This window comes from Scomber japonicus, chromosome 22 (genome assembly GCF_027409825.1).
Source record: "Scomber japonicus isolate fScoJap1 chromosome 22, fScoJap1.pri, whole genome shotgun sequence".
Taxonomy (NCBI): Eukaryota; Metazoa; Chordata; class Actinopteri; order Scombriformes; family Scombridae; genus Scomber; species Scomber japonicus.
Genome location: NC_070599.1, coordinates 7,437,165 through 7,452,280, shown reverse-complemented (window position 1 = coordinate 7,452,280; position 15,116 = coordinate 7,437,165). Strand labels below are relative to the sequence as shown.

The 15,116-nt window shown below is 36.7% G+C and overlaps 3 protein-coding genes across 3 annotated transcripts; all 3 read left to right on the top strand.

Moving 5' to 3' along the window:
- The first annotated feature begins 999 nt into the window (after positions 1–999).
- LOC128384381 (uncharacterized) lies at positions 1,000–2,355 on the top strand. Its single transcript, XM_053343931.1, has 5 exons — positions 1,000–1,045; positions 1,148–1,489; positions 1,820–1,936; positions 2,078–2,112; positions 2,242–2,355. Exons 1-5 carry the CDS (start codon positions 1,000–1,002, stop codon positions 2,353–2,355), a joined length of 654 nt encoding a protein of 217 aa, XP_053199906.1.
- A 3,002-nt stretch (positions 2,356–5,357) lies between these two features.
- LOC128384380 (uncharacterized) lies at positions 5,358–6,683 on the top strand. Its single transcript, XM_053343930.1, has 5 exons — positions 5,358–5,403; positions 5,504–5,845; positions 6,175–6,285; positions 6,412–6,446; positions 6,561–6,683. The coding sequence occupies exons 1-5, from the start codon at positions 5,358–5,360 to the stop codon at positions 6,681–6,683; spliced, it is 657 nt and encodes a 218-aa protein (XP_053199905.1).
- Positions 6,684–9,154: 2,471 nt separating this feature from the next.
- Positions 9,155–10,513, top strand: LOC128384379 (uncharacterized). Its single transcript, XM_053343929.1, has 5 exons — positions 9,155–9,200; positions 9,301–9,642; positions 10,008–10,115; positions 10,238–10,272; positions 10,391–10,513. Exons 1-5 carry the CDS (start codon positions 9,155–9,157, stop codon positions 10,511–10,513), a joined length of 654 nt encoding a protein of 217 aa, XP_053199904.1.
- The last annotated feature ends 4,603 nt before the right edge of the window (positions 10,514–15,116 follow it).

Genomic DNA, 15,116 nt, shown 5'->3' with positions numbered 1-15,116 from the left:
CTTTGCAATTTTAGAGCAGGAAAACATTTTTACTAATGTGATTATGAAGTAATTACATCCAGTGTAAAATTATGGTTATGGACACTCACCTTACTGACCCCAAAATCTGACACCTCATCAAATCTTGACTAAACCACACAACCCAACATCACTCTGTAAGCTTCATTCACTACAGCTTGGGTGGAGCTCAGAGGTCATATGTCATGCTGTAGGCCTACATTACATTCAATGCTCTTGCCAAACTAGCGGTTTTGTATTGTGAGCATGGTCCCTCTGGTGGCTTTCAGTGGTACTTGCAGATCCAGTAGAATGAAAGTGAAACAACAGTTTAATTGTTTGGTACATAAGATGTAAGAAAAAGGTGAAACCAACCAACAACCAAAAGTTCTGTATTCAAATATATTCAGTTTACTACCATAGAGGACCAAAGATAGCAGAAAATATTCCCGTATGAGAGCTGAAATCTGACAATTTGGACATTTCCTTCTTAAAAAATGACCCAACATATTAGGCTTATTATCAGATTAGGAGTGCTTTAGTAGGTTTAAACTGAGTCAAGTTCTGCCTACCTAGCACTGAGCAGGAAGGAGGATCTTCTACAGCTGGCCCTCAAATTTGGTAGGATATTTGTTGATTAAGAAGTTTATTTGCAGTTGTGTCTTATTTATGTCTCATTAAATCAGTTGTACACACAGCTCTGTCCAACTTCTATCTGTGGACACGTTGCTACAGTGATTGTCCGCAAAATACAGCAAAATGTGTTTTTATCAACTGGTTTTGTTATCAATTGCTAACATGTCATCATTCAAAGGATTAAACTTGTGTTTTATTGCAGACTCAAGTCACTCTTTGAGGCTGCCATTTTGTTTTAACACTTCTTGTTCGGAAGTCATTTATGTGGCCAGTCAACATAACAAACTCCCCGCCTCTTTCCAACAAAGCCCCTGTACTTGAGCTCAGTCAATACAGTGTCATTGCAGTTCGACGCACGTACGCACAATGAAGAGCTTCATCTTGAAAACAGCTTTTCTTCTCTGTAGCCTCAGTAAGTAATGCCATTGAAATTACATCTAGGTGTAAGAATTCAGGTCCCTGTTGTTTTATCAGCTGAGGAGTAAATGTCTTGTTGTCTCTGTGTGTGTGTCAGACTGGGTCTCTGTCTCAGTTTCTGAGTCTGAGACTGTGGAGGTCCAGCCTGGTGAAGAAGCCACACTGCTGTGCTCCAACATGTCAACAAATCCAACTACGACAGAGTGGATCAGAGTGGTCAACCAAACCAAAGTCAGCTGCATTTCCTCTATGTATGGGTCTAATGGGAATCCTAAATTCTGTGATGGATTCAAAAATGGGAAATTCAAAATGAGTTCCAACATCTCTGCTGTCTTTCTTAAAATCGCAAAAGTGGATTTATTAGACTCTGGACTGTATTTGTGTGGATTTTACTTGGATGGACACACACGACTTAAAGGAATATACTTAAATGTTCAAGGTTAGAATGTTTTGAGTTTTCTTGTCTCTTGAGTTTTTTGGTATATTGCAAATTTAGATTCTCACTATTGTATTCAACATGTGTGACTACTTGTGGATTATAAATTATTGTAGTATAATGATTACAAAACAATTTTTTTGAAAATAACATCTGGTTTAAATTGAACTATGTTTCATTTCAAGGCCACAGTGAATCCAGTGATGACGTGGACAGCAAGTGTAAAAGTAAGGTTCTCGTAAAGTTTTCTTTCATTGCACAAACCATCAGTCAACTGAAGGTGAAACTAGATTCAGTTTTAAACAATGAAGAAAAATATAATCTTTCTTATAGAAGAGTCTGATGAAAATACAAGGCTGATGAGTGTGATCCTGGGTGGTCTGGCTGTTTTCCTTCTAATGGTCATCATCGGTCTGGTTGTTAAAATCATGAACTTTCAGACAAGTACTGGTGAGAGCTTCTGTATCTTTTTATATTTGGCATTACTGCTCATGCACATCCTCAATTGTTATATCAAAGTGCATTGACAGCGATGTTTTTGAATAATGACTAATGCTGATGTACTGATCAAATGTTTTGTATGTCATTTAGCCATTAATGAAGAAGGGCATCCACCAAAAAATGAGGTGAATCCGTATTTCCATCTACTTTTGTATGGTCCCAGAATTATTTCATCTCAAAAGTATCTCTTAATTTTATATAGATTTTGACATCATCAGACATGGTTTGTAATGTCCTATATGTCCTATTTGCAGAACTTTGATGACCTCAAAGATGGAGCATTGAGATTGTATTTGCCAACAATAAGAAGGAGGCCTGCATCACAGAGGGAAGTGGAGACTCAGGTTATTTATGCTGCCAGCAGATAGACACAGGAAGCACCTGAAACTGCAACTCAGAGCAAAAGGGATTATTATTTGTTTCTATTAATGTGCGTATTTGGTTTGGTACAGCTGTTGGATGGGAAAGCTTATCATCATTCTTTGCAATAAAGAGCTTACATTCATGACATTTTATGGTGGTGCTTTGTATTAATTCTCTCTTTATTTTTCCCTCTCTATTTCTTTTTCTCTCATCTTACATCTTTCATATTTTGTTTGAAGAATGTGATTGGTGTGTGTGAGTGTGTCTATCCAGATTCTCTGATAGAAAGAGTTGAGGTCTATAACAGCGGATGAAACTTTTTGACATCATTTCTAGGATACAGGGTTGGAAAATCACCTGTTAACTCATAGCTTTGTGGGAGTAAAATCTCAAAGAAAGGAGTGAATAATGTCGATAGAGAAACCAGCCTTGTTATTTAAGCCATGTTTTTGAAAAATATCCAGTTCACATTACTGAAGAAAGCATTCTACACATGTAACAGCTAGACAGGGTGGTAAATGTCCAACTGAAAAATACAAAGATACAATTCAGTTGGTGTGTTTGCATTACTACATGCCTCACATCTGTCCATTATGATACTTTCCACTGTGGTAACAAACAGTTCTCTCTGTATGAGTCTGAAGTGAAGTGTCAACCACAGGAAGACTGACTTTCAGTTCGGTGCTATTCTCCAGCCTGTAATGATCACAATGTAAGGTGAAACAAGCACAAAACAACAAATGTTAATGAAAATGCTACTTCTTGTCTTTATCTCACTCTAAGGATACTGTGTAGATGACAGAAATAATTAAACATTTACTTTCAACACAGAACATTTTCACACTGTCATTGCTTTACTGGGACACCTGAATAAAAGCAGAGGCACAGTTAATGTTATTAGTGATACCTGTACTTTCCCTACAGTGACACATGTCTGCTGTGAAAAAGGCATGTGGCTAAAGGCAAATATCCTCAAAATGAAGACAGAATATAAACAGCAAATATCTCTTTGCAACACAGATGAGTGTGCAGGGGCATGGCCAGGTATTTTGGGCCCCATGAAAAGATATCACATTGGGACCCACCACCACACACAGGCCACGCCAACCATGCACAGTTGCTGTAACCACACCTCTGCCTGTGTAGGCTTGCAACTCTCATGTAGTTCATTACCAACAATATACTGACATTGAGCTGTGAAAATATAACAGTGTGCAGACATGCAGGCAGCATTCTGCATACAGTAGCATTCACTACTTGACACAAGACTGACACCCTCCATAAGTGATAAGCTAAATGTAATCTTAATGTTAAAATTCTTAAAATTCTATCCATAAATTGATATAACGAACAAAATAATCAAATCAGCAGTATTTTTTAAACTAAGTATTCCAACTAAGTATACAACCAATTCTTATCATTGAAAAGGATTTAATCATTCTTCTTTTTCTCATGCTTAGTGACATGTCATTCAAGACAATGTTTCTCACCTCTTTTTTCAGTTTGCAGTAGAGCTGGTTCATTATTATGGGGGACAGAGGGGCTGCTGAGCTTGAAGGTGCATCTGTTGGTCCTGGTACCAGGATCAGGGACAACTGAGTTAGTTTGAATAGCTTGATAAACATTTACCTGCATTGATTAAATGTCAGAAAAGAGAGTAGTAGTAAGTAATGTTAGGAGAGCTAAAGTAAAATGAAGCTGTTTCAATGTGGACTAAGCTTAACTAACAGGTTCATTTCCACCACTCATGGACTAAACCCACCTTTTTATGAAACATTGGGTGACATATTGTCGCCCTTTCATTTCTGTCTTTTGGTTTGGGGAACTCTGCTTGTATTTAATGAAGCTGTTCAATGTGCTCATGCTGCACTCCTCCTCACTCACAATTCACTGCAAGCAATCACCACACCTGGGCTGGAGGCAGGACTGAACCATTTCAGATAAATAGAGAGTGGGGGGGGGGGGGTTTATTTTTGCCAGAAACAAGAAACATAAAGCATTACTTTAATGTGTACATTGTAAATAAGTTATTGTATTAATGATGTTTCACTGCATTAACAGATTTTTGGCCACTTGGGGACAGCAGAGAACAAGCTGTAAAGACAATATCAGACATACTATTGCCTTATAAAACAAATGTGCAAAATTAGCATTTATTTGGAGTCAAGTTGCTATCCAGCTAAGGAGCATAAGTCCAATATTCACTCTTCTTTCATATGTGTTCACACGTGAATACAAAGTAATCATCATTCTTTGGTTTCTTATAAATCTGTAGTTCTATGTATGTTGTGTTGAGCACATAATTCACATATTCTGCTCTGACTGGACAGGTGTTTTCTCAGCCTCAGAGACCTTGATGATCAGCTTTTCCTTAGTTTTGTTTAAAGTTAGTTCACATAGCAGAGTGGAGTAATGAACAACTCTGTGTGATCGGCTCTAACTGGTTCCCCCCTGACTGCTTCAGAGGTTATTTGGATGAAGCTGTGAACAGCAATGAACAGTAACTGTTGCTGTCCCAGCTTTTGAGTCAGTATGTATGAACGTGCCATTTTCGTCCTCACCAACTCCTGAGAAAAAATGTCTGTCCCTTTAGCTGTTGAATACTCGCCTATGTTCCCCAGATATCACTGACTTTTTCTGTCTGTGGTCATAAACTATCAAATCTATACTCTCAAAGCAACTACTACTTGGGAATTACGAAACAACAGCAAACACAAATTTCACATTCTTTCAGTTGTAACATGAAGACATTTTCTCTATATAGATATTTGGACTTTTAGTGGAACTTTAGATGGTATTTTCATTTCATGCGGGTTAAGAAATACAGTTGTGTTTTATTGCAGATTCAAGTCACTCTTTGAGGCTGCCATTTTGTTTTAACACTTCTTGTTCGGAAGTCATTAATGTGGCCAGTCAACATAAGAAACTCCCCGCCTCTTTCCAACAAAGCCCCTGTACTTGAGCTCAGTCAATACAGTGTCATTGCAGTTCGACGCACGTACGCACAATGAAGAGCTTCATCTTGAAAACAGCTTTACTTCTCTGCAGCCTCAGTAAGTACTGCCATTGAAATTACATCTAGGTGTAAGGATTCAGGTCCCTGCTGCTTTATCAGCTGAGGAGTAAATGTCTTGTTGTCGCTGTGTGTTTCAGGCTTGGTCTCTGTCTCAGTTTCTGAGTCTGAGACTGTGGAGGTCCAGCCTGGTGAAGAAGTCACACTGCACTGCTCCAACATGTCAACAAATCCAACTACGACAGAGTGGATCAGAGTGGTCAACCAAACCAAAGTCAGCTGCATTTCCTCTATGTATGGGTCTAATGGGAATCCTAAATTCTGTGATGGATTCAAAAATGGGAAATTCAAAATGAGTTCCAACATCTCTGCTGTCTTTCTTAACATCACACAAGTGGATTTATCAGACTCTGGACTGTATTTGTGTGGATTTTACTTGAATGGACACACACGACTTAAAGGAATATACTTAAATGTTCAAGGTTAGAATGTTTTTAGTTTTCTTGTCTCTTGAGTTTTTTGGTATATTGCAAATTAAGATTCTCACTATTGTATTCAACATGTGTGACTACTTGTGGATTATAAATCATTATAGTATAATGATTACAAAACAATTGTTTGAAAATAACATCTGGTTTAAATTGAACTATGTTTCATTTCAAGGCCACAGTGAATCCAGTGATGACGTGGACAGCAAGTGTAAAAGTAAGGTTCTCCTAAAGTTTTCTTTCATTGCACAAACCATCAGTCAACTGAAGGTGAAACTAGATTCAGTTTTAAACAATGAAGAAAAATATAATTTTTCTTACAGAAGAGTCTGATGAAAATACAAGGCTGATGAGTGTGATCCTGGGTGGTCTGACTGTTTTCCTTCTAATGGTCATCATCAGTCTGGTTGTTAAAATCATGAAGCTTCAGACAGGTACTTGTGAGAGCTATTGTATCTTTTTATACTTGGTTTTATTATATTTGTATTTCCTCTTTACAGTTATGTAAAAATAATTTGTTATATCATTAATTAAAAGATCATATGTTGTCTCCCGTACAGCTCCTAATGAAGAGCTCAATACACCACAGAACGAGGTGAATATAATTTGAACACATTCAAAAAATTAATTGTAGGAAGTACAATCATTTCAAGTCATTTGTCAGTTTCAACTATGTCAGATGAGTGACTGTAAAGACTTTAATTTGCAGAATCTGGGCTCTGATAACCTGAACTACGCAGCACTGAGTTTCAATCCAAAGCCAAAAAGAAACCGAAGACCTGTATCAGGAAGAGAAGTGGAGCCAAATGTGATTTATGCTGCAACCAAATAGACTCAAGAAGCACCTGGAACTGCAGTTTGGAGGTTAACTGGTAACTTGTTCAGATCACTCTGCTGTTGTGTTTTTTGTACAGCTAGTGTGTGGAGGGAGATATTATCACTTTGTCAAAAATTCTAATTTCCAATAAAAATACATTTGCAAATCTACAGTCTTCATGCTGAGTTTTAAGAACCTGTAAGGACAATGATGATTGTCAAATTAAAGATAGTTTAGATGAAGTGTTACAGAGATCACATTGGTTCTTTGACAGGAAGAGAGAGCACAGTGTGGTCTGTGTAATGCAGGGTTGCATACAAAGTGACTTTGACTTGTATTTATGCTCTACTTGTTATTTTCCATTGTGGTGATAAACAGGAAGACCACTCTTCAGTTCTCTGCATTATAACCACATGCTCAAAGGTCTATTGAGTTTTAAAAATAATCTAACCAAACAACTTATTAAAGTTATTATGTTAGTTATATAAAGTCATTTTATAAGCTAGCTTTTCAGAAATCTAATAAGTTGGTTTAATATCACAGTATCAGCTTGTTTTTTACCATGCTTCAAAGTTGTCAATTGAAAAAGAGCCAGCACTCGCAAAACCACACACATGTAAGTGAAACTGTCACCAAACTCAGCAGATGAACATGATCAATTGTGCTTTGTGGTTGAAATGCATTATGAAAATATAAATACAATATATTCAGATATCAAACCCATTCCTTGCTATAGTTTGAACATTTGCAATTTTAGGGCAGTAAAATATGACTGATGAGTCAGGTGATTATCAAGTGGTTATATCCAGTGCAAAATTATGGTTATGAACAGTGAACACACTTTACTGACCCAATAAACTGACATCTTTTCTGAACCTCATTAAATCTTGTTCAAACCACACAACCCATCATGACTCTGTAAGCTTCATTTACTACAGCTTGGGTGGAGCTGAAAGGTCATATGTCATGCTGTAGGCCTGCATTACACTCGATGCTCTTGCCATGCCAGCAGGTTTGTATTGTGAGCATGGTCCCTCTGGTGGCCTTCAGTGGTACTTAATTTATTAGTAAACAACCACTCAGTTAATTATTGTACCTCTAATAAACAGTAGACAACTTAAATACACTAGGGCTGTCTTCAAACAGCAAATAATAATGAGATATTTCCACATCTGATTAAAAGGTTATGATTTCAAAGTAAGACCAGCATACATCAGTTTCAATATCAATCTGACATGGGAGTATTATCCATCAATTTGTTGAACACACTTCGATTTAAATCATAATTAAATCAAGAATTACTTGGACTTGGGAGTATCATCGATCAATATCTTTTTTTTGTACAATCCAAAATGTGTCCAAACAGTGACTGTGGAAGACCCATAAAATAATTAATATTAATGCAAGTACCAAAAGCTGTAGTAACAAATTTAGAATATTTAAGTACAGAGTGTATGTAAGTGCTTATTTAATGAACACACATTGATTTAAATCATAATTTGACTAGTTTTAGACTATTTTAATACATCTTTAATATATCTTTTTCTTTTGCTCAGTGAAAGTAAGTGTCAGTAGAAAATCATGTTTCTATTACTCAGAGTAAGGCACCAGATAACGTATGGTTTTAGTTTCAGCACCGAAATACAGAAACATAATGTTACTACATTTGGAAAATGAGGCAGACACAGATTTACAATGCACCATTTAACAGTCTATGATTGTTTCAAATATTTTATTCATGCAGATCAGAAAAATGGTTGGAGTGCCGCTGGTCAAGTGGTTAAACCACGTCACGTAGTTGCAGCATCCCTGGGTCGAACCCGGCCAGGGACCTTTGTTGCAGGTCATTCCCCCTCCCTCCCTATTTCCTGTCAGCCTCTCTGCCAATTACTATATGAATAAAGAATCCAACATGGTAATACAAAGAGTATTACATGTACAATGGTACATGGTACCAAACAAACCAACAATGGTCATCAAATTGATGATCATTGATTGGTATCCAAATTTCTGTGTCTCTCAACAATTTGTTACCTGACTATGTAGCTAAAGATTATTTCCTAACAAACAATGGCAAAGATAGAGCCATTTGACCCCCAAGAAGCCAAAAATCTGTTAATGCAGCTTTAAGAAACATGGATAAACTTAAACTTGGATGATCCATACACGTCAGTGATATTATCAGAGAATTTTGCTATTTATATTATGTTTTTATTTTGAGGATATTTGCCTTTAGCCACAGGCCTATTTATCAATATTTCACATAGCAGAGTGGAGCAGTGAACGATACAGGTTAAGGAATACAATTCTGTTCCATTGTAGCGTCGTGTAAATCTTTGAGGCTGCCATTTTGTTTCAACAATTCTTGTTCGGAAGTCATTAATGTGGCCAGTCAACATAAGAAACTCCCCGCCTCTTTCCATCAAAGCCCCTGTACTTGAGCTCAGTCAATAACATTTCATTACAGTTTGACACTTGTACGCACAATGAAGAGTTTCATCTTGATAACAGCTTTTCTTCTCTGCGGTCTCAGTAAGTACTGCCACTGAAATTACATCTAGGTGTAAGAATTCAGGTCCCTGTTGCTTTATCAGCTGAGGAGTAAATGTCTTGTTGTCTCTGTGTGTTTCAGGCTGGGTCTCTGTCTCAGTTTCTGAGTCTCAGACTGTGGAGGTCCAGCCTGGTGATGAAGTCACACTGCACTGCTCCAACATCTCTGCAAGTTCAACTACAGCAGAGTGGTTCAGAGTGGTCGACAGAAACAAAGCCAGCTGTATCTCCTCTATGTACGGGTTTGATGGGGATCCTAAATTCTGCGATGGATTCCAAAATGGGAAATTCAAAATGAGTTCCAACAACTCTGTTGTCTTCCTTAAAATCACACACGTGGATTTATCTGACTCTGGCCTGTATTTGTGTGGAATTGACATGCATGGAAACACAATACTTAAAGGAATACACTTAAATGTTCATGGTAAGAATGCATTTAGGTTTCTGAACTGCTGATCTTTTTTGGCATATTGAAAATGTTTATTCTCACTAATGTATCCAACATGTTTGACTTGTTTGATTTATTATCAACAAGTTGATTTATTATCAACAAGTAGCATAATGGTTACAAAACTATTATTTGAAAATAACTCCTTGTTTCATTTCAAGGCTACAATGAATCCAGTGATGACGTGGACATCAAGTGTAAAAGTAAGATTCTCCTAAAGTTGTATTTCATTGCACAGACCGTTAGTTAAGTGAAGGTGAAACTAGATTCAGTTTTAATGTTCGCAGGATGTCAAGTCACTACAGATAAAGTGTAATCTGGTCTTTAAATCTTTCTTGTAGAGTCTGATGAACATACAACGCTGATTAGTGTGATCCTGGGTGGTCTGACTGTTTTCCTCTTAATGGTCATCATCGGTCTGGTTGTTAAAATCTTGAAGTTTCAAACAGGTACTTGTGAGAGCTAATACATCTTTTTATATTTTGTTTTGTTGTATTTGTATTTCCTGTTTACAGTTGTGTGTATATATGATTTGTAAAATGAATAATTAAAAGTTGTCCCTCTTGTATAGCTCCTAATGAACAGCAAAATGCACCACAGAGCGAGGTAAATCTGATTTGAAAACTTTCAAAATATGAATTGTAGGAAGTGCTGCAATTATTTCAAAAGCATTTTTCAGTTTCAGCTATGTCAGATGAGTGACCGTAAATACTTTAACTTACAGAATCTGGGCTCTGATAACCTGAACTATGCAGCACTGAGTTTCAATCCAAAGCCAAAAAGAAACCGAAGACCTGTATCAGAGAGAGAAGTGGAGCCAAATGTGATTTATGCTGCAACCAAGTAGACTCAAGAAGCACCTGGAACTGCAGCTTGGAGATTAACTGATAACTTGTTCCAGTCAGTCACTCTGCTGTTGTATGGATGGTTTGTGGGAAAAAGCTACTATTGCTTGTATAAAATTCTAATTTCCAATAAAGATACATTTGTGGAAAATCTATAGTCTTCATGCTGAGTTTTAAGAATCTGTAAGGACATTGATGATTGTCAAATTAAAGAAAGTTTAGATGAAGTGTTACAGAGGTCACATTGGTTCTTTGACAGGAAGAGAAAACAGAGTGTGATCTGAGTAATGTAGGTTAGCATGCAAAGTGTATTTGACTTGTATTGATACTTGTTATTTTCCATTGTGGTGACAGGAAGACCACCCTAGCTCTCTGCATTATAACTACATGCTCAAAGGTCTATTGAGTTATGAGGAATAATAGTCCATCAAAATAACTCATTAAAGTTAATATGTTAGTTACATAATGTAATTTTATATGTTAGCAGTTTATAAATCTAATAAATTGGTTTAATTTCACAGTGTTTTACCATGCTTCAAAGATGTCAGATGAAAAAAGAGCCAGCACTTGCAACACCACACACGTGTAAATGAAACTGTGACTCAACAGATGAACGAAATAAATTGTGTATTGTGGTTGAAATGCATTATGAAAGTACAATATATTTAGATATGAACCCCATTCATTGCTGCAGTTTGAACATTTACAGTTTTAGGGCAGGAAATCATCTTTACTGATGACTTTGGTGATTATCAAGTGGTTACATCCAGTGTAAAATTATGGCTATGAACATTGAACACACCTTACAGACCCAATAAACTGGCATCTTCTTCTGAACCTCATCAAATCTTGACCAAACCACACAACCCAACATCACTCTACAAAGCTTTAGTGGAGCTGAATGGTCATATGTCATGCTGTAGGCCTACATTATACTCAATGCTTTTGCCAAGCCAGCAGGTTTGTACTGTGAGCATGGTCCCTCTGGTGGTCTTCAGTGGTACTTGCAGATTAAGCAAAATTAATTGTTGGTCATTTGGTCATTAAAATGTAGGAAAAAGGCAAAACTGGCCATCATCCAACAGTTCATTACTCAAATATATTCAATTTACTATCATAGAGGACCAACATATTCACATTAGAGAGCTGAAATCTGACAATTTGGACATTTCCTTCTTGTGAGAGCTAAAATATCTTTTTATATTTTGTTTTGTTGTATTTTTATTTCCTGTTTACAGTTGTGTGCATATATATTTTGTAAAATGAATAATTAAAAGATGACGTGTTGTCCCTCTTGTATAGCTCCTAATGAAGAACAAAATACACCACAGAGTGAGGTAAATCTGATTTGAAAACTTGTTCCAGTCAGTCACTCTGCTGTTTTGTTTTTGTACAGCTAGTGTGTGGAAGGAGATATTATCACTCTGTAAAAAAATCAAAATTGTAATAAAGATACATTTGTGGCAAATCTAGAGTCATCATTTTTGGCAAGTCTGCAATCTTCATGCTGAGTTTTAAGAACCTGTAAGGACATTGATGATTGTCAAATTAAACAGAGTTTAGATGAAGTGTTACAGAGGTCACATTGGTTCTTTGACAGGAAGAGAGAGCACAGTGTGATCTGTGTAATGCTTATTTGCATGCCAAGTGACTTTGACTTGTATTGATACTCTACTTGTTATTTTCCATTGTGGTGATAAACAGGAAGACCACCCTTCAGCTCTCTGCATTATAACCACATGTTCAAAGGTCTATTGAGTTATGAGAAATAATAGTCCATCAAAATAACTTATTAAAGTTATTATGTTAGTTATATAAAGTCATTTTATAAGTTAGCAGTTTATAAATCTAATAAATTGGTTTATTTCACAGTGTTTTATCATGCTTCGAATCGAAGATGTCAGAAGAAAAAAGAGCCAACACTCGCAAAACCACACACGTGTAAATGAAACTGTGACCAAACTCAACAGATGAACGTGATAAATTGTGTATATGTGGCTGAAATGCATTATGAAAGTACAATATATTTAGATATCAACCCCATTCATTGCTGCAGTTAGAACAGGAAAACGTCTTTACTGATGAGTCAGGTGATTATCAAGTGGTTACATCCAGTGTCAAATTATGGCTATGAACATTGAACCTCATCAAATCCTGACCAAACCACACAACTCAACATCACTCTACAAAGCTTGGGTGGAGCTGAAATGTCATATGTCATGCTGTAGGCCTACATTACATTCAATGCTTTTGCCAAGCCAGCAGGTTTGTACTGTGAGCATGGTCCCTCTGGTGGCCTTCAGTGGTACTTGCAGATTAAGCAGAATGAAAATGAAACTTTTTAGTCGTTTGCTACACATAACATGTAAGAAAAAGGCGAAACCAACCGGCAACCAACATTCAACAATTGGGTCATTTTTTTCTCAAAGAAAAGACAAAAATATTGATTGTGAAAACAGCAGGAGATTAATTTATTAGTAAACAACCAATCAATAATTGTACCTCTAATAAACAGTAGACTAGTTAAATACACTAGGGCTGTCTTCAAACATGAGCAAATACTAATGAGATATTTCCACATCTGATTAAAAGGTTATTCTTTCAAAATAAGACCAGCACACATAAGTTTCAACATTACTCTGATGTGGGAGTATCAATTTAAAAAAAATTTAAAATGAAAAGCTTTAATACAGACCAAAATGTGTTCAAATTGTGACTGTGGAAGATTCATAAAATAGTAAATATTAATATAAGTACCAAAAGCTGGCATTAAACGTAACAAGTACAAATTGAGAATATTTAAGTACATAGTATGGAAGTGTTTATTTGTTGAACACACTAATTGATTTAATTTTGCTTCCATTTTCACAGGGATCAAAACGAGTGAGATTGACTCTGACTGCTTGTCGCTCACTGCATCAGAGGACATTTGCATGAAACTGTTATCAAATTTCTCTCATGAAGACATTTTCATTCAGTCGATATTTGGACTTTTAGTCGATCAGGTTGAATTTTCTTTTTTAAGCAGGTTAAGAGATACAACTGTGTTCTATTGTAGTGTCGTGTCACTCTTTGAGGCTGCCATTTGGTTTGAACACTTCTCGCTCGGAAGTCATTAATGTGGCCAGTCAACATAAGAAACTCCCCGCCTCTTTCCAACAAAGCCCCTGTACTTGAGCTCAGTTAATAAAGTGTCATTGCAGTTCGATGCTCGTACGCACAATGAAGAGCTTCATCCTGATAACAGCTTTTCTTCTCTGCAGCTTCAGTAAGTACTGCCACTGAAATTACATCTAGGTGTAAGAATCCAGGTCCCTGTTGCTTTATCAGCTGAGGAGTAAATGTCTTGTTGTCTCTGTGTGTTTCAGGCTGGGCCTCTGTCTCAGTTTCTGAGTCTCAGACAGTGGAGGTCCAGCCTGGTGATGAAGTCACACTGCACTGCTCCAACATCTCCAGAACTCCAACCCACATATTTTGGTCCAGACTTGTTGACAGAACCAAGATCAACTGTATCTCCTCCATGAATGGGTCAAATGGCCATGCTCAATTCTGTGATGGATTCCAAAATGACAGATTCAATATGAGTTCCAACATATCTACTGTCTTTCTTAAAATCACAAAAGTAGAAATATCTGACTCTGGACTGTATATGTGTGGATTTTACTTGAATGGAAACACAAAACTTAAAGGAATACACTTGAATATTCAAGGTAAAAATATTTTTAGTTTTCGTGTCTCTTGAGTTTTTTGTTATATTGCAAATTTAGATTCTCACTATTGTATTCAACATGTGACTACACAAAACTAAACATTAAACTTTGTTTCATTTCAAGGCTACGATGAATGCAATGATGACGTGGTTAACATATATAAAAGTAAGAGTCTCCTTAAGTTCTCTTTCACTGCATAGACCATCAGTCAACTGAAGGTCAATAAGAGTCAGATTTAATGTTAAACAGGTGCCAAGTCACTAGAGGTAAACTTTAGTCTTGTCTTTAAATCTTTCTTATAGAAAAGTTCTACAAACAAACACAACTGATGAGTTTGATCCTGAGCGGTCTGACTCTTTTCCTCCTAATGGTCATCATCGGTCTGGTTGTTAAAATCATGAAGCTTCAGACAGGTACTTGTGAGAGCAACTATGTCTTTTTAAATTTGGCTTTGTTATGTTTGCGTGCCCCATTTAAAGGTGTGTTAATATGATTCATTCATCATTTGTTGTCTCTCTTGTATAGCTTCTGATGAAGAGCAAACGACACCACATAGCGAGGTACATTTAATTTGAAAACTGTCTTTTATTAATTGTAGGAAGTGTTGGAATCATTTCAAGTCATTTGACAGTTTTATTTTAAAAGTTTTTTTTCCTCCTCTTAAAATCAGATTTGTCAGATGAGTGACTGTCAAGACTTCAATATGCAGAATCTGGAGTCTGATAACCTGAACTACGCAGCATTGAGTTTCAAACCAAAGCCAAAAAGAAACCGAAGACCTGTATCAGAGGACCCAAATGTGATTTATGCCACCACCAAATAGACTCAAGAAGCACCTGGAACTGCAGCCTGGTAACTTGTTCCAGTAAATCACTCTGCTGTTGTGTTGTTGTAT